Source organism: Miniopterus schreibersii (genome assembly GCF_964146895.1).
Source record: "Miniopterus schreibersii genome assembly, chromosome: 2".
Taxonomy (NCBI): Eukaryota; Metazoa; Chordata; class Mammalia; order Chiroptera; family Miniopteridae; genus Miniopterus; species Miniopterus schreibersii.
The window spans coordinates 8199773-8219047 of NC_138102.1; the positions used below are offsets into that span (position 1 = coordinate 8199773).

General features: G+C 40.9%; 1 protein-coding gene across 10 annotated transcripts in view; it reads right to left on the bottom strand.

Annotated features, from left to right (window-relative positions):
- The window catches only part of SORBS2 (sorbin and SH3 domain containing 2), a 143537-nt gene that overhangs the window by 35746 nt on the left and 88516 nt on the right, over positions 1-19275 (bottom strand). For 4 of the 10 annotated variants that reach the window (XM_081127211.1, XM_081127210.1, XM_081127208.1 and 1 more), the window contains 6 exons: positions 17401-17590; positions 15127-15241; positions 8094-8252; positions 7382-7465; positions 5537-5593; positions 983-1032 (listed from right to left, as the gene is read on the bottom strand). In XM_081127211.1, the coding sequence (XP_080983337.1) occupies positions 983-1032; positions 5537-5593; positions 7382-7465; positions 8094-8252; positions 15127-15241; positions 17401-17590 (655 nt within the window). The remainder of the gene's footprint in view (positions 1-982; positions 1033-5536; positions 5594-7381; positions 7466-8093; positions 8253-15126; positions 15242-17400; positions 17591-19275) is intronic. The other 6 variants (XM_081127216.1, XM_081127215.1, XM_081127214.1 and 3 more) reach the window with 3 other exon arrangements.

Sequence of the window (19275 nt, forward strand, 5' to 3'; positions counted from 1 at the left end):
CATTACTCTGTCCCCTGAGGGTCTGTGTGTCTTCACAGCAACCCTCAGGTCGGGTCAGAGCTCTAAAATGCAAACATTTTAGGTGCACATATAGATGGAAAAAGGTATAAAAGGAAGGGTTGGGGGAGCTCCTCGCTCAGTGACGTTAATGTTGTTGGATGGTACTCAACGAGCCCAGGTTACAAAGTTTTCTACTTATGTCCATAGAAATCTATAGAAGGGCAGATTAATGTTACAGGTGTGTTGTTGGTGATATAGTGTGGCTGAGAGTTTGGATTATTCAACGTTGCTGTTGGACTGTCTGAATTTCTGTGACATTTTCAAATAAGTATGATATTCAGAGCCCACCAACAGAACTCGCCTTGGCAGATTTTAAGGCAGGTCCAAGTGGTTGGTTAGAAGCTATTTTGGTTCAGTTCTACCTTATCTCTGCTGCTTGTCAGCTGTGTAAACTTAGTAAGTCATGGAGCTTAAATGTCCGTTTACTCAGAGATAAAAGAGGGTAATGGTGCTTAACTCACAGTGGTGTCTTCAGGATTGAATATGTTTATGTACTTAGAGTGGCGGGTATATAGCATCAACCCTCATTTATTGGTAGTAACAGTAATTCTGATTTGTGTTGTTAGAGTACAAGGAACAAACCTGTGTAGAACATAATTTATAACATTTTTCAAATGTGTGTCATATAATAATATTGAAAATTAGATGTTTATAATCCCCATTTAAAGAAAAGAAAACTGGTTATTGAGGAGACAGGGAAGGGAAGAATTTCTCAGTCTGTAAAGGTGTCCAGAGTTATTTCACTTGATTTTCATAAATTCTTAAATACGACCATATAAAACGATGCTGAAACAAAATAAGACAACTTCATGAGTATGGTGCTTAAAATAAAAACATGATACGCAACCCTTATTACTATTTCATGGAAAAAGAAAGCACTGGTATACAGTATTCTGGTTGCACAGTGTATTAACATGCTTACCTGTTGGGTCTTTCCAGGCTTCTGTCGATAGAGGATTGGTACAAGGAGGCCTGTGAAGGCAGAATAATAGTATCATAAAATTTTTATCATGGCAAAATGTCTTTTGTCCATGAGCATTAAATTAGGTATGCTTTAAAAAGAATATTTTCAAAACTGTGATTAAAAATACCGTTTATCATGATCATAACAAATGTCTTCCCCCAAAGAAATCACGCCACCTGGTTTCCAGTCCTTCCCACCCACTTCCTCTTCTGATTAACTGCGTTGTCCTGCTCTGTTCTACTCAGATTACCTACAACCTAAACACTGCCTGGGAGAAAAAAGGAAAATCAGTAACTGCTCTTCATGTGGCAAATGGACTATAAATAGAAACTTCCTACGTAAAGGAATAGTTTGATGTTTTTAAAAAATTTGAAATCATTCAATCCTTATAGAACATAAACCTTCTTTATAGATTTTTGTCATCTTGTCAGGTGTGATCTTTAAAATCTGAAATTTAAGCAGAACTTCAGACATTTTTCATCTGCCAACACAGACGTGACATTTTAATAAAAACCACAGAATTTGGCTTGAAATTAAACTGAACTACTGGCACTTAAATCAGGTACAATTATATCCTTCAAATAGTTAAGTTTCAGGTTGGTTTAAAATAAATGGTTTAATGAACCAACATATGGCCTTTTTTTTTTTTTAAAGTCGACTTTTAACATTTTCATCAGTAAAATCAACTCTCAGTTGTCCATGGTTGTAAGAACAAAGAAAAATAGAAAATACAAACCGATAAACAATTCCAAATGTTTATGATACACACGGTTTTCACACTCCTTCATTCTGAACAGTGCAGTGAAACCGATACTAAGCAAAAATGTTACATAAGAGTTTTTCACTTCCCACAGCCGTCTACTGGGATAATTGCTAAAATTTCTAAAAGGCAAGAGAGAATCAGACTCTAGAATGCTGGAGGTGACACGGATGTCTAGAATGTATAGGAAAAAATATACTAACTAGTCTCGGCTTTGGTCATATTTGATGAGTAATTCTTCATCACTGCATTCCAGTTTGAAAATGTTCTTCTATATGAACGTCTAAAAGTGTCAGCCAGAAAGAGAATTTGGCACGTTTTTATCTTAAGTCCTTACCACTAAGAAGTATTTTACCAGAGTGCGAAAAACCTTCTTAGTGGAAATTAAACCACACTTTCAGAACTATTTCTGTAACTTTAGTTTCTGTTTGTAAATTAGCACCAGTTAACCAGTTAAAATATTGTATATAATTTTGAGATTCTTTATGTAGAGCCGTCTGACAAGCCCCTTTATGCAGAACTCTAAAACTGCCTCCATTCAGTAATACTTTCATCTAACTCCATCTTACTAAAAGAGAGGGGAATCTCGCCCAGGAGCAAACAGAAGCATCCTCTGTAAGAGAATACAGCATAGTCTAATAATTTTAGTTACTAAAAAACATTTACATTTCTAGGCTCTCAACAAATATAAAATTAGAAAAAAAAAGTTTGGTCTACTAATCTGATAAGTTGACAAGATTATTCTAACTCTCTGGACTCTGGATCAGACACTGGAAAGGTGGAAAAAGAAACATTGAATAAGAAGGAAAACCAACAGGTAAATAAACAAAACCAGATACTTATATTTTGATTTAGAAATATTACTTCTATGCGTTTGCAGAGGAGCAGCACCCTAGAGCCTCAGAACCCTGCCATCTGTGTGGGTCGCCCCTTTCCCGGGGCACCCAACCACAAACTGCAGCTGATCACCAGAAAGTGTAATTTCCAGAGCGCTCAGAACACACCCAGAGGGGTCAGAAATTCTGGATTGCCAGCTTGGGATGAGCCTGAATAATGTCATAATATAAATGAAAACATCGTAGAGGAAGTGAAGGCTCTACTCTTCCCATCGTTTTAGACTTAGGCTAAGAAACAATAATTCCTCGTGTTGGTTTCCACGATCCAAAATAAACCGAAATGGATTGTGTGATTTTACGTATACTTAAAGGAAAAGGTTTAGTATTAAATGAAAAGGAAACAGTAAAAGGTCTACACGGATGACTAAGAGAAAACCTTGTATGATAACTGTATGAATGATACTCATCCTGAAATGGAAATTGTCCCCAGAAAGGAGGTAACCTATTTTACCTATTATGATCTACCGAGTATTTACGTATTGCCATTATTTTAACGCACTTAAACAAAAGTCATTTTAATAAAGTGTAGACACTGAATCACTCTTTCTGTTAAATGATCATGGGATTATATTTTGCTTATAAGTCCTCAATTGCTCTTCATTAATGCTAGTTCCTCAGTTATGCTTATGGATTAGAAAATACGTTGTTCATGGCATATACTAGGCACTTTATACATGGCAACGAAGGTAATGCTAATCAATTACAATTTTTACAGAAATGCTTTACGTAGGTTATTAAAGACAGAATACAGTACCTTATCAGAGTACTTTTGTACTCTGAAAAACCACAAAGTGAAATTAATAACATAGTCAATATGCTATCAGAATCATACAACACCCCTCTCAATCCCAAAGAAATAATGGCAAATCAGTTTAACCACCAGCAAAGTGCTTTTTTTAATGTGATTTTTCTTACCACTACCATAACAATATAGAAATCACAGAATTAAGTTTCTACTACTTTTAGCCCAAGAATTTAACATAAATCAATAGGTAATAAAAAATAGTATTAAGTAGGTAGTTTTTGTTTCTAAAAAATTTGAGCTCTAAATCTATCTCCTGGAAGTGCTAAGAAATATGGTATAAAGCAAACAGCCCTGAGGTGAAGGTTAAGAGATCTGTTTTATTTTTGATTTGCCACCATCTTACCATGTGCTTTTGGACATTACTTCCTAAATTCACTGAGCTCTAGCTTTCTTGCCTGAAAATCAGGGAGTTGGATATGGCGATCTCTAAATCCTACTTCAGTTCTCAATGAGCCAACTGCCTTAAAAACAACCTAGAGATGTCTGACCAAAATATCTGAGAGAAATATCTGACCAAATGGAATTCTGAAGTAAATTTTTGGGCCATCCATGTGTTTAAATGATATCCTTTCTTCAGATGTGAAGGAAGCGTAAAAATAGAATTGCTTGTTATATTTTATTTTTCTTTACATTATATGCCCATCTACAAAAAATAAGCATTTAGAGGTGATTGAATTCACCAACCCAGAATGTTCCTGATTCCTCTATTTTACTTTTAATTGAATACCTAAATATTCTGGTCACTTCTGTTTAACCTACCTACACTCTGATGATGCATAGCTCAGGGGAAATAATTTGGGATTGTACATTGAGGTTCTAGAAAGTTGGCTATTTCCTTCCGAGACTGTACTTGCAATTCCAGTTTTTACAACCGTGTGTCAGTAGTATTTCCAGCAGCACAGGCATCCTACTAGCTTTATTTTATTTCCTAGTTGCACATATTTAACTGAGTTAAGACTTTTCGATGAAAGTAAAATATTTATTAAGTGCTTTTGTATTTACTTAGGACCGCAGAGAAACTACCGTTCAAGCACCAGTTTATTTGCTTTGTCCTAGCTGTCTCTAAGATTCCCCACAAGGAGGCTTTTATACAACTGATGTTTAGCGAGACTGTCACTTTTGCTTGCGTCTACTAATGAGTCCTAAATCTGCTTTCCAAAATACTGTATTTTTTCTTTGCAAAGAACAGGATAAAAAGCTTTTGACTCTGAATTATTTCTGCCTTTTTCATACTCTCTTTGATCAATTCAAATAAAAATTTACATTGCCCAGCATGATTTTTTTTTTTTTACCTGGCAGATTGTCATGAACATTTCTAAACAGAGATAGCAAATACATTTTGTGTCATATGCCAGTGATAGTCTGTTATAGGTGCTGCCTGGATTACAGGGTGAAGAAGGGTTAGTAATGCCTGTTGAGCATGTGGAACTGGAAAGTTGTGACATGTGAGCCAGTTATTTGTCAGCCCTATTTTTAATTTTTTTTAGCATTTAATTTTTTTCAATTTACAATTTATATTCAATATTATTTTGTATTAGTTTCTGTTATACATGTCAGCCTTATTCTTAATTTTATCTGATTCTAAAATCCACACATTGTATTTAAGAAAATGAAAGAATTAAAATACATTTTAGGAGTATGTGGGGCATAAACATCTGATTATCTAAGAATCGAAAGGGTCATTTTATACCTCCAAGCAGGATGCTAAAATGGCTCAGAGAAGCCTTCTGGTCGTAGTTTAATCGAAACAGGTGGTTAATATATGCACTGAGACCACTGCTCTCGGTTTTTGATGATCACAGCCCTAGGTACCAGGGCCGTGCTAAGTAGTTCAACTCAGTTATGGTTGGACTGATTCTGTGCCCACAGTTCAGAAAGAGCCAACGCCTTTGGTATAATTCAGGTCCAAGGGATGATACTGGTTACAACACGTAGTCTTAGATTTTCAAAAAAACCTTAGACACGACAGTGAATTGTAAAACACAGATGCTCGGAATCATAGTAACCGCTCCTAAGAGAGAAATCTGAAAAAGAGAGTAATTTGTTTTTACCTCGTTGGAAACACCAGAAGAATGGTCTTGAACATAGTCCAGAGCCTTTTTAGGAGGCTGGGTGTCGGGGCACACCACATAAGCAGAAGTGTAGAGATGGAATGGAGGAGAGTCAATGGCAGCAAGGAATGGACATGTGGAAAAGGTGACAACAGTTAGAAATCGAGTGATGATAGCATCAGATACACATAAAGAGTGGCACGCATGGAGCAAAATGGGGGGAGCCTAGGAGGAAGAGTGCTCTGTCCGTAACTGTTCTCAAGCACTGGGCAGAATTACTGGTGGCTTGGTTAGTATATTTATCAATTCATTTTCAAATCGAATTAGCACTCCTAGTCTCGAGCCACAGAGGAATGCAAGGTTGATTAAAGAAACATTCAAGGAGCAAGTGGACAAGTGGATAGCATGCTGGTGAGTTTCCATGTGTGGCTGAAAATGATTATAGAAAAATGCTGGTAATTTAGGCTCAGTGCAGAAATTGGCAGAGTCCCTATCAACTGTCTAATCAACAGTAACAATGCATATAAAATAAAGTTAGAGAATTTATTGTCTCTGAAATAAAATACATGTATGTGACTACTCGGATACAAATTAGAAAAAAACGAGAGAAAATGCTCCTCATTAGGTATAGAAAGTCTAGGAAAAAATTCTTTGGTTTATATTTATTTACAGTCACTTTTGGTCCAGTTCAATAAGATAATGAACGAATCTAACCCAGTCTCCTTTGCATTTTAATGGACAAAAGGGACTACTCTCACCACCCAGTGGAGAAAATGTGGTTTAGTGTAGGAGCATATAAATCAGTCTGTGATATGGCAGAAGAAAGATTGTACTCCCTGGTCTTTAATAAAATTCTGTGCAGTGTAATAAACAGTATGTTTTTTGAGAGTTTAAAATTCAGAAACACCAGTAAAAATATAAAAATATGTAATGGACACCCCTCAAATGCACTGCTCTTGGTAGATGGAGCCCCCCAATGAAACTTGAGTCGATGAAGGAAATCGCTATTTGAGACCTGGGTGACTCCTTAAGCCAAACATTCTAACTGATTCTCTGAAGGTCAACTTTGGTGGGGATTTGGGGACCAGAGGTGTTGTGGTGGCTTTTGGTAGCAAGACTAGAAATCTGGGCGTGCAGGGTTTCCTTCTTTTTACGTCCCTAACGGTAAATAAGGTGTTTTATAGTGGGAATTTCTGGCAGTATGTTATCGTGGGAATTGCCCAGAAGGTTTTGTTGGTTGGTTGGTTGGTTGGTTGGTTGGTTGGTTGGTTGGTGGGTTGGTTGGTTTGATAGGACTGGGCTTAACATCTGACTCTGCCACTTGCTATCCTGGGAAAATTCCTTAACCCCTCTGGCCTGGTTCTTCTTACGGGAGGGGCACTGTGAGGACCCACTGGGACAGTGGCTGCAGACTCAGCTCTCAGCAGGTGGTGATTCTTCAGCACCAGGGAGCTATAATAATAGTAACTATTGTTTTTATCAGTCTCACCGCGCTCCTTTGAATGAACTAGACCAAAGTGGACTATAAACAAATAGAAACTTCTACAAATCTGCAATTGTCTGACTATTCGAGGGCACAGTCTACCTCAGCATTTTGAATTTGCTCAGACCTGAAGCGATCCTCGTGAATGACTTGGTGGTAAAGAAAATCTGTACAGCAGGTGTCTGAGCGCTTAGCCATTTGGTACGAAGTGACTGTGGGCTGAGCTGTACCAAGTTTGTGCCCTAAGTTCCCACTCGACCCTTGTCCTCTGAACGACACCTGTCGCTTCTGGTAAGGAAATGGTTTATAAGTCAAGCAGCATTCTCCTAATGTTCTCACAGTAAGAGTCCAGCCTCACTTACCGGGCGTCCAAACTCCAGCTCTGAAAAGAACTTATACCAGGGCTCATTTTCTAACTCTACGTCATCGGGACGTATGCGGTCAGTCTGGAGCAGACGTGAAGGCAGAGGGAAGGAAAAGGCACACTGAGCGAGGTGAGGGACACGCCGTGCGGCCTGAGACACGCAGCCACACCAGACGGGCACCCGCTCCCATCCGGCCGGCTCGGCCACGTGGGGCAGGGCAGCCGAGTCAGGGGGAAAATCAGGAGTGAAACGAGCTGGCTGGCACCCCGAGGCCCCTGGCTATCTCCTCTGCCCCCCGCTTCTGCCTTTCCCCTTAGCTTGACACACTGACAGTGAAAAACTGCCTGTGACAGGAGGGTGAGCGTTGATGGCACAGCAGAGTATAAGACAGGCTCAACTCTGTCACCAGGCGGCCTGTCCTCGCGGGGCCCAGCGTGCACGTCTGCGGTGTGCAGACAGGTGGAGAGCCCGGGAAGCAGCGGGTGGGGGGAGATACAAGGTGGGGGAGGAGTGAGGGGTGCTGCGAGGCTGTTAGGGGCCCATCGGCATGAGGGCCCTGGGGTCTGGGTGGCGAAGGAGAGGGGCAGCCAGGTGGGGGGGGGGTGAGCAGCGGGCCTCTGACCGTCTCCCGGCCTCCAGAAGACAAGGACTGCACCTGAACCCCTGAACCCCGACGGCACGAGGGAAGTGGAGGAAGGAAGGAGCTCACCCAGGGGGGCGAGAGCGCCGGGGTGCTGGGGCTCGCTGGGGGGGGCCCGCTCCGGGGCGGAGGGGAGGGGCTGCCGGTGGCTCCTCCACATGGTGAGGTAGGAAGAGGCTTCGGGCCGGGGTCCCTGGGAACAGGAGTCGGAGCGCTGGGGAGAGGGGGCTGGAAGAAAGGGCGAGGAGACACTGGCTCGTTAGATGGGGCGCTGGAGGAAGGAGGGGGCCCTGCCTCAGGCAAGCCAGGAGGGTCCCTGGGGGCCCACTTGGGATGGTCTGGGCCCCCCAAAAGATGGGGAGACAAGGAGCCTCTCAGAAAGCGAAGAAAGGTCACAGTTTACGAGCTACCCCAAGAATCGCCTCCTTCCCGCCTGCCTAGAGCTGCGGGATGGACTTGGATGGGGCGAGGTTTTGTCACAGGACTGCGGTGGCTGAGGGCTGGGGACAGGGTGAGGGAGAGAATCCTACCCTGGTTTGCTCGGCACTCCAATGTAGAGAGAAAGCCAATTTTTATAATTGACTTGCTCCCCTTTAGTGTCTATTGTATTTAAGACAGAAAAACAAGGAGTGTTAATATAAACAGTTTGAAAAAAAATATGTACAGTTACTTTAGTTAGAGAAAACACAGCCTCGGAGCATTCACTTTACTCGGTGATATCCTTAGTGCTTTCGAGTAACTTATGCCTGACCAGACTGTTTCGGGTGTTGATTTTCTATTGAAAATGAGTGCTTCAAGTACTGCATGTGGGTCATTACTTCTTTGAAAATTATTACCTGGCACTAATTAAACATAGTGTAATTGGACAGTAGTATTTTAAGGCAGAAAAAAACGCCTTCAGTTCCCTAGAAGCCATCCCCCTGGTCAGGAGAGGACATTCTTTGTAATAATGGGCGCTTCGAGATAGTCCATATCCAAACAAAAGCCATTATTTTGAACTTGTCAGAGTGTTTTATTGATTTTTCCCTATAGTTTTGTTAATAAATATATAGTCTGTAGTTATTAATCAATTATATCCAAAGTATTTCTAGAGATGTGCTTTTTATTTCAATATTTTATAATATGAGATTATTATGGTAGCTACAGACAGTAATAGAAAAGTTGGGACATCATAGCAAAATAGTGACATGGCCTAAGTTATCCAACGTGTGTAGTGGTCACCATGATAAAAACTGCGTAGGGACCTTCGGAAATGTTTAGGGTGGGATGCTGAGTGATAAAAGCGGAATGTGACTGTATGTTTGTTCCACAGTTTGAACAGTAGTCACAAAGCCTGTGACTGGTTGAGCTCAGTAAGAAAATGCATACTTAAATAATAGCTGCAGCATGTAACTACTTCATGGAATAGTTCGACTGGAACTGATTTTTAGGGAAAATGACATTAGATATAAATTTTCAGCAAATTTTGTTCTGTCTAGAGAGGCCTAGTAATTCCTCCACAGAAAAACTAACCTTTGGCTTTTTTCAAATCTCATTGTTTCTAATGTTATAGACTTAAAAATATTGTTAATTCTGGATTTTAATAAATATTATTGATAATTGATAAATATTATTAATCCCTGCTTTCAAGTACAGTCTTTGTTTTGCTAAGGGGAGATAGGCATTTCTCTTAGAAACAAATTAAAAAAACAACAACACATTGAACAGCAGAGGGCAGCACATTTACTAAACAAATCCATGTATCTACCTGTGGTTACTACTTCATTTTGATTTCCACCTTAAGACACTATATAAAGATATTCTAAACCCTGATTTACAGAAACATACTTCTCTTATACAACATAGAAAGGGGAGCAGAATATCTATCATCCTGCACCCTATCTGAGAGTGGCAATTTTCTATGAATTATGATTTTGTAGATTAAAAATTCAGCTGGCAGCTATCTAGACTCCATGCCAATGGAAAGTAGAGGAGATGCTCCAAACAGTGATAACTGGTCATCATCTGTATCTCTGGAATGCGATGAAAGGCACATACATGAGCAGAGCCTTTATGAAAAAGAAGCCGTAGGTGGCAGAACTGGAATGTTCTCTTTGCTGCAACTGACCTACTGATTCCCGTTAGTTGTGCGACAATTAACTGTGCCATGTAGCAACCTAGGTCCACTGCTAAGGCACACAGAGGCCTGACGACAGCAGTGACCGACACACAGACGGGCAGCCATCAGACACACACTCAATCTCACTAACTCAACACTTTCCACTGGTAACTGGAAGGTTCCCCTTCTGAGTTGTTCGATGTGAATGTTAACACTCGGAAACTTGTAGAGGAAGCTCTATTTGCTCATAAAAGACAACAAAAGAGCAGAGATACTGCTGCACATTTTTCTGAACATCTAGGAAACCTGTGCTTCAAACAAAAATTGTGTCAGCAGTGCGTGAGGGAGTGCTTATGAAAATCTAAAACCACACAGCACACATGATTTTTGTTGCAAGGCAAGAGTGAGCAGTTTGTAAAGGGTTCATGTTTTCTACAGTTTAAAAGCACTTAGTTGCTTTTCAGGTTATAGAAATTCTACTGTTCTCAGTATTCTCGCTGCGGGCTTGTAACTTCTGTATGTTGTTCAAACGAGAAGAAGGGTTGGCATAATCAGTTCTTTAAATTTTATGCTCATTAGATTTTTAAGCTTTAGTGGCATTCGCTACTATGTTTTATATTTGTTGTGGTTCCACGATAAATACTATACATGCTGTTAGTTGGGGCAATTCTTTATGGTTTAAACCATCAGATGAAACCTCCAAAATTTTTAGAGTTTAAGCTTTGAATGACAACCTTCATGGATAAAGAAGCTGAAGTTCACTGGGGGGCTAACTGCACTTCAACTCTACGCAGTATTGTCAATGATTATTCCTTCTGCTTTTATCGTTACGTGCTGGTTTAGTTATTGCATAGAAAGGTAACACCTTCATATTATTTCCATTTTTATCAAGTGTAGAGAGGTCCTAAATAACTGTTGTATTTAAATTTATTTTATTTTAATGTGGTCCACCTATAAACATATCCAATCCTGACGGGGTGTAAAGTTTCTATTGATATAATCTCAGTAGAGCATTTGTATGATTGTCTCATGGAGTCAATTGTGGTTCAAGTCAGTTAAAGATAGATTCCTGGTGATAGCAAAGTAGTTTTCAAGATCAAACAATAGGCTCATTTAATCAGCATTTCTAAACTTATAGTCAAATGAACATCTATGCACTTTAAAAACTGCACTCACTTTTACTTCCATGTTGAAGAACATAAATGCATGTTCCATGTATTTCTAAGGAAGAGAGGATCCTTTTGGCCAGCATCTGGGGAAGGACCTTTACACCCTGCACCCAGGGACTCATGGAATTATGGACCATAATTACTAATAGCATCGAATCTCTCCTGTGTGCGCTGATGGAGATACGCTGTGCCTTTTTTCACCAGAAGTGTAGACTTCACAGATGAGCAACAGAACAGGGATTCGGTCTCACCAACTTGACCCACTCACGGCAAGGGTAAAAGCTGTGTTCATTCATTCCCTTGTTAATTCAACCAGTATTCACTTAACACCTGCCATGTGCCAGGCATTGTGCTAGGTGCTGGGGATATAACTGGTGCACCAGACACGGTCCCTGCCTTCAGGGAGCTTAACGTCTAGTGAGGGACACAGACAAGTAAAGAGGCCGTTGCAGTTCAGTGTGGTGAGGGGGAAATGCTGCAGGTATACAGCAGGGGGCGCTCTGCACCTGCAGTTGAGGAATTGGGGATGGTGCCCTGGGGCAGTGAGATGAGGCTTTTCCATGAGGAGAGCATGTAGTGGAGAGAGCTCTCCTGGCAGAGGGAATAGCCTGTGAAAAGGCCTAGCGGGGAAGGAATTTGGTAGCTTTCTGTACAGCTGGAACAGAGTGAGTGAGGCCGGAAGGGCAGGAATAGACATGAGGCTGGAGAGGCCAGTGGGGGCCAAACCACAAGTTTTTTGGTAAATTATATAAGGAAGTTTGATTTTGCTCGAAAGATAGTTGAGAGCCAGAGACAGTTTTCAGCAGGAGATTTTATAAAGATTGAGGAATTAGGGAAATCCAGGCATGGACGATAGAAGACCAGCCCAGATGAGTGGCAGTGACATTTCTCCTGGGTGGCAGGACTTAGAGATCATTGGGGAACAGCGGAATCCAAGATGACATTTGGGAAAACTGGGCAGATGACGTAGTCATTAAGAATTGAAAAGGGCAACAGGGAATTACTTAGCTATTTGTAAGTTACATAAAATTAAATAGGAAAAGAGCAAAAGAGCTGCTCACAAACCACCTTGGAGTAAAATGACCTGAGAGTGCATTCGGAGCACCTTGAAATCCTTCACTGTCGTCCCCTGGCTGCTACACCACTCTCACTTAGCAAGCCTGCTGTCCACCCTCTACACCTGTGTGTTCAAGACACTCCAGAGCTTATGTAAACTGCATCAGTATAGAGCCAGTGTCTGCAACACCGCAGTGCACGCAGCCCCCACTTCCCTTTTTTTTTCTGATTTAGAGGCAATCAGAATGAATTCAGGGTTGATAACAACCACAAAAAGATCACAGCCTAGTCCTGTAATAAGAAGCCTAGCCGAAATGGTGCAGAGGACAGACCGGCTCAAATCATTTTGCGTAAGACTGGCCCTCAGCAAAATGGTTGAGGAAGGAAAAAGTTTTGGTTTTTTTCATTTCACAAGATACCCATTCTCATTTCCTCCCAAGTATCTAGGCCCCTTCCACGGCCCTCTTCCGGCCGAGAGGCCCACCCACAGCCGGCTCTCCAGCAGTACCCATGCTCCAGATCCTTTTACTCTTTCAGGAGCAGTTAAGCATACTGGTCTTCTATCTTAACTACTCAGGGCCCAGGTTTCTGGTTAAAGCCATCAAGTACACTCATTTATTATAAATTAGCAAATAAACTAAGTTATACTGAAAAGTAGTCAAATTAATGGGGGTGATGAGGACTCCTGGCTAAATGTGTTTCCTGCTCAGCTAGTGCTGGTGGTGCGGGAGTCGAGCGGTGATTGAGTGCACCAGGCACCCGTGAGCCCGGGCTCGCAGCCCAGCCCCAACACCCACCAGCAACGCCACCCGGGGCGAAGTTACTGACTGTGCCCTTCAATCTCTTCATCTGTACAATGGAAGAGCCACACACCTACTTCATGGGCTGTCGTGATCATTACATGAGATAAGGCATAGATTACTAATTATGGGGCCTGGCACGTAGTAAGTATTCAGTAAAGATCTACAACTATTGCTATTGTTGTAGTTATTGTTGTTGCTATTTTTAAACTAGGAACCTTCAAAGCTTGAGCCCAAAGACTTGAGTAATGTGGGAATTTCAGTCATGATGACAGGGCCCGTGAATGACCTGCCAAGGGGGCAAAGGGAAGCTTTTTTAGGTGTGCCTGTTTTAACGGTCTGGGAGGTGGTCTGTTTCTCACGAATGCAGGCCTACCCTGCATATCCCTTAAATGACAGACTCGAAGTTCCTCGAGGTGGAGACCGTGTCTTGTTCACTATTGTGACCCTAGCACCTCATACGATGTCTGGCACATAGCTGGTGCTCAATAATTTTGCTCAGTGAGTAAATAATAGAAATATCCTGACTGGAAAGCTTCTAAAATCAGTCATTTCCTGATGCAACAGCTATCAATGCATTTCAATATAGTTACAACGTTCATCATCCTAAGAGCATCAGTTTTTAGCATGCTCATTGAAGTTTTGGTATTTATATTGAAATCTGAGACTCACTATTTTGCACAATTATTTTTCTATTTTCGATTTTATGCAACGGTGAGTTCATGATTCACTCAGTTCTCATCCTAGAAGTCATGACATTCGATCACATAACCTAGTAAATGGGTTATAAGTTTGCAAGGGAGCCCGTAAATCAGTGATGTTCCCCCCTTTTCAGTTTTTTTGTTAAAGTCCTATTGCTCTAAAAGATATAAGTTATTTGTAGAAAGGCAAAAAAAAAAAAAAAAAGCTTAGATAAATATCACATATGAATTATGTGATTATGAGATTTTTGAACATGCTTTTCAAGAACATAACCATAAACACAGGGTTTCAAAAACTAAATCAAGGACACTCATGTTGGGGGTGGTGAGGCCAGGGTGTCCAATCAAATTTCAGGGCTGGGCTTGCATTCTATACAATAATGTGGTTTCTTGGATACTCTTAAAGGAGCTAACAAAAAAGACTTGTTCCTGTTCACTGACACCTCAGATTCTCTTAAGACAAGGCAGAGAGTAAGCTGCAAATAACATCAACTGTCTCCCTAGAAGCAGGTTTTGACAGAGGTGCAGGGGAATTACAGTTTCCGAGATCCTGAGAGCGCTGATCAAGGAGGGAAAACAAACCCAGAAGGGAAGACTGGGGACCTAAAAACAAAGAAGGCTGAGCAAAAACCTGTTTGTTAAACTGCACTTTGGGGAAGCAAACGGTTAATTTCTGGCTCATATATCTTTTTGTCTGCATAGGATTTAAATAAATAATTGTAAAATGCTGCAAAGTTAAATATAATCTTGATCCATTAGATTGACAACCAATCAGGAAGCTTGAGGCTTGGCAACCTGGGAGAGATTTAATAAGAATCAATTAAAACCAACTTGTAATATACAAGGCATTTGGAAAACTTCCCCTGAAGCCATAGAAATATTAATAAAGCTATATGGAAATGAAGGGATGGCACTGCCTGGGTCCATTTGTATTGAGTAGATTAATGAATGATTTTTCTCATTAGTGATGTAGTCTAGCAATTAAGTATTGCATTTATGAATTTAAAAAAAAATTAAACTCAGGGCTATGGTTAGGCATGGCTATAGGTGCATGCGAATAACTCCTATATTTGATCGGTAGGAACAATACATTGAAGAATGCATCTTCAATTCCGAGACAAGATGTGCAAACCACGGTGCAAAATAGGCATGATTTCCAAATAATGCCAAGTGAATAAGTTACCTTTGCGACAAAACCGCTAATGGGTATGGAATTTGGGATTGTCTGAGAACCCAGGAAGTCTAGAGAGCGGCACCGTGTTTAACGCAAGTGCTTACAGGTCGTTCATGCTGCAGAATCGACGACTTCCCGGGTTCGTATTCAAAAATGCTCCTGGGCTCAGAACGGAATCTTCTCGTGTCCACTTTCCTGTCTGGAGGATCCCAGTCATGCCTGGAAATAACCAACAAATTGCACATGAAAATAATTCTCTCTGCATAAAGCAGTCGTATATAACCACTCGCTATTTCCAAAGTTAATTTTACTATAGATTAAAAAAAAAAGTCTCATAGGATCAAAAGCTGATCTGCCCCAAATACCACATTTATGCTTTGTTTTACACACACGATTTAAAGAAAGTCATTTCATTTATTCATATTCTGTTTTCCTGTATTATTTCCCTTTCACACAATGATCCTCCTCCTGCTGGCTCAGACACTCCCACGAGGGATTTGTAGATGCGCACAGCCCACGCTCTGCTGGTAACCGCCCGGGTCACCCACAGGGCCGCTGGGTATGTCTGTGCTTAGAGTAAGTGCTGGCTGTGCTCCATTAAGCTGTGAGTTTATCCCGACGCTCTGACACGGCATCCTTGATTCAAAGTGACAAGGAGAAGTGTACATGCCGTGTTTGATCTGGTTTATCTTGCAAACAGCATCGTGGTTTGTGAAAAGCACCACAGCACCACCTGGGTTGCCGTCCCCAGGAGTGAGCTGTGGGGACGGGCGATCCTCCTCAGGTGTTGCCCAGAGTCAGGCATCTGTCCCATCCCATAGGAGATCTCGGGACTAGCTTTTTCCTGAACTAATATCCTTCAAGAGGTGGTCACAGAAGGACTTCAAAAATAAAACCTTTTAGGTAGCTGGTGCTAAAGGAGGCTTCCCGAGGAAGGATTCTCTGACTATATATAGATGGGGGCAATTGTGACCATGGAACGGGTGGAATTCTGACTCCATGGCATGCTGGATACAGAAGTGCCTTAAGAGGCAGGAGAATAGGGGCAACTGCTGGCTTTCTAGTAAACTGATGAGTAACATTCAATGGGGACATTTTGAGCATTACACGAGACAATGTACACGAAAGCCATCTAGCAATGTTTAAGAGATTATCATATTTCTTAATGAGATATTTATTTTTACTAAACACATAGAGCAAATAATACATTTAATTCTGAGTTAATTTTGGTTCTTTTTTTATGGCAGGGATACCATTTATTTATGTCTAGACAATTATTTCTCAAATTTAAGACATCACAGTTCTAAACATAATTCACCATGAGAAGACTGGTATGAAAATGGGAATCTTCTCACATATGAAGTGTGTCCATTTTCGTGGTATCTTATACCCTCTAGGATCATCAGTTACTTTTAATGGTACAATGTGGTGTTGAATATAATATTTGTGATATAGGTATGGTAGATGATGGCTGATTGATACCCTGTATTAATACTGAATACTTCTAATATTATTATTTATCAATCGCCAGCATAACATGAGCTATGACTTTGGTCAGAGGTGCATTTGAATCCTGGCTTTGACACACTAGCTGTATGAGCTGAGCAAGTTGTTTTAATTTTCTAAATCATAGTTTCTTTCTCTCTAAAATGGGTTTAAAATAAAACATATCTCATTGGGTTGTTCTCAGAATTAAATGACATAATAGAGGAAAAGTACTTCGCCTGGAGCTTGGCTCACAGCACACTCTCAATAAAGGTTGCCTATAAGTAGGATTCTTAGTCATAATCTTAGTTTTTAAATGATGCCATAAAAGTGTGTTTATAAATTTTTATTTTTGTGAGGGTAGTTTCTATAAAAATATTTCTCTGGGGAAATGAAAATGATCATTATCTCGAAAAACTGGTGGAAATGAGTCACAGGTAGACACTTATTAACTAATGCCTTATTTATGATTCATGAACAGTCTTCCTGCTTTCAGAGAGATATTTTTGTGTATCAGAGGGAAATTTTAAATAATTAGTAGACCTAACATTTCAAATCTGAGGAAACTGAAAATTAACTGCATAGTCTCTGACCTGCTATGCCCAAAAGAGTACGTCAATGATTTCTATTTATTTGTCGTCTTATACGCATTTATTGATCAAAAAGTAGAGATTGTGCCCATGTTACATCAGGTCTGACCTAGCTCACCACAGTATTATGAACCAAGCTTGTGAAAGGGTTTACTATAATCTCCACAGAGGAGGTCAGTGTGGTGCATGTATTGACTGAGAAGGTTTACATATACCATCTCCACCAGTTCTTCTCCTGGAAGTCATGTGGCCTTATTTTTACACTAAGCTAAATGTAGGCCACTTTTGGGGGAGATGCCTTACTTTTCTGTTGCAGACCGATCTCTTGGTCGATGCGGAGGGACTGGAGGAGGAACCTGTGGGGGCGGGGCGGGGGAGGAGGCGTCCTTGAAGACATCTGTGCCATTGTCCGAGTGGCTTTTGGAGAGGGGTCTGTAGGTCTGGGTCTTTGCAGCAGGATGTGACTGAGTGCTGTAGGGTGAGTTGTACAGGCCTATCGTGAAACACAAAAAACAAAACAAAACAGGAGCAAATGACATTTTAAAAGGGCATGAAATGATTTGTACCCCATAAAATACCCAATGATTTTTGCCAAAATTATAATCAATAAGCATATTCATAATGCATGCACCGGGTAGTATGATCTTAATTTATTAATATTATTAATGGATTCACCTTTATTAATATATTAGCTTGTTATTACTGTCTTCTGTACACAAGCGATGATTACAGTAAATCTTGTTAAATCATTTTAGAATTAGTAATCATTCAGGCTCGTAATAGGAGTAACTTACAGGTGCTCAGCATATTTTCTCCTGGATGATATAAACTAATGACATAGTTAAGAATTCAGGGGAAGATTAAAAATACTTCACAGAACTGTTTCCAAATATCTTCTATTACTTTAAAAGCTCTGATTTACATATAATTGGCATGTTAATTGCAATCAAATAAAATACTGAGCAAGTTATCTTTGTGCTGTGCCAGCCTTAAGGGAACAGAAACCCTTAATAAGCTTATAGCGCAACTGGGAAATGAGACACAAATAGAATCATGATTGAAAATCAGAGTAATGTGGGAAAGGCCAAATGCGGGAAATCTACATGAGGAATTAAAGGGTTTTAGAAGAAGGTGGATTGGTCAGAGAAGGAATCATGGAACCGAAGGCACTAGAGTGAGCCCTGAGGATGGTTTGGGGATAGGGCAAGAGGGCAGAGATGACAGAGAAACATAAAAGAGGTAGAAAGAACAGGACCCAGGACAGCGGGATGTAGGTAGTAGAAAGGGGAGAGGATAGTTGTAGTTGTTCTGTCTACTGATTAAAGGGTAAAGCTCTCTGTAAAGAGCTCAGCTCCGCAAGGTTATATGTAACTATTGTTCGATTGACTAATAACTAATGGATACAGAACGTCCATATTAAAAATAACTACAGACATTCGGAATTTCCTGCAGCCTCAGTCTCCTGAGCTGAGTCTACGTTCACTTTCCTTCTTCTCTGGAAGTTCTGTGCAAATTGCCGCGACAAATAAACAGAGGTGACGTCTGTGCTGTTTTGCCTGAATTCTACAGTCAGATTTCAGCTGTAGAGCTCGTTAAAAACAAGGCAGTAGGCCCTGAATGGAGTTGCTTATGCAAAGCCCCAAGGCACCAAACCAGAGTTAACTGAATTACAGTTTAGGCCTCTCCCAGATAAGGAATCTTAAACGAGTGGGGAATCACCTGGTCAGCACTAGTTAGGTCACCAGCCTGATAGACCCCAGCCGCGCCCTAAGGGAAAGTGACCTCAGTAACCCATCTGCATTCTTGCCTACTCTAACCTCCTGGTCCTGCCTCCTTCTGCCTATTAAGTCTAATTTTGTGCAGCTCCTCAGAGCTCCTTTCTATCTGCTAGATGAATCATTGAACAAAGCCAAGGAGATCTTTAAAATGTGCTCAGTTGGCCGGCCGGCATGGCTCAGTGGTTGAGTATCGAACCTACGACCCAGGAATCTCAGTTCGATTCCTGGTCAAGGCACATGCCCGGGTTGCTGGCTCGATCACCGGTGGGGGGCGTGCAGGAGGCAGCCGATCAATGACTCTCTCTCATCACTGATGTTTCTCTGTCTTTCTCTGCCCCTCTCCCTTCCTCTCTCTGAAATCAATAAAAATGTATTAAAAAAAATGTGCTCAGTTGAATTT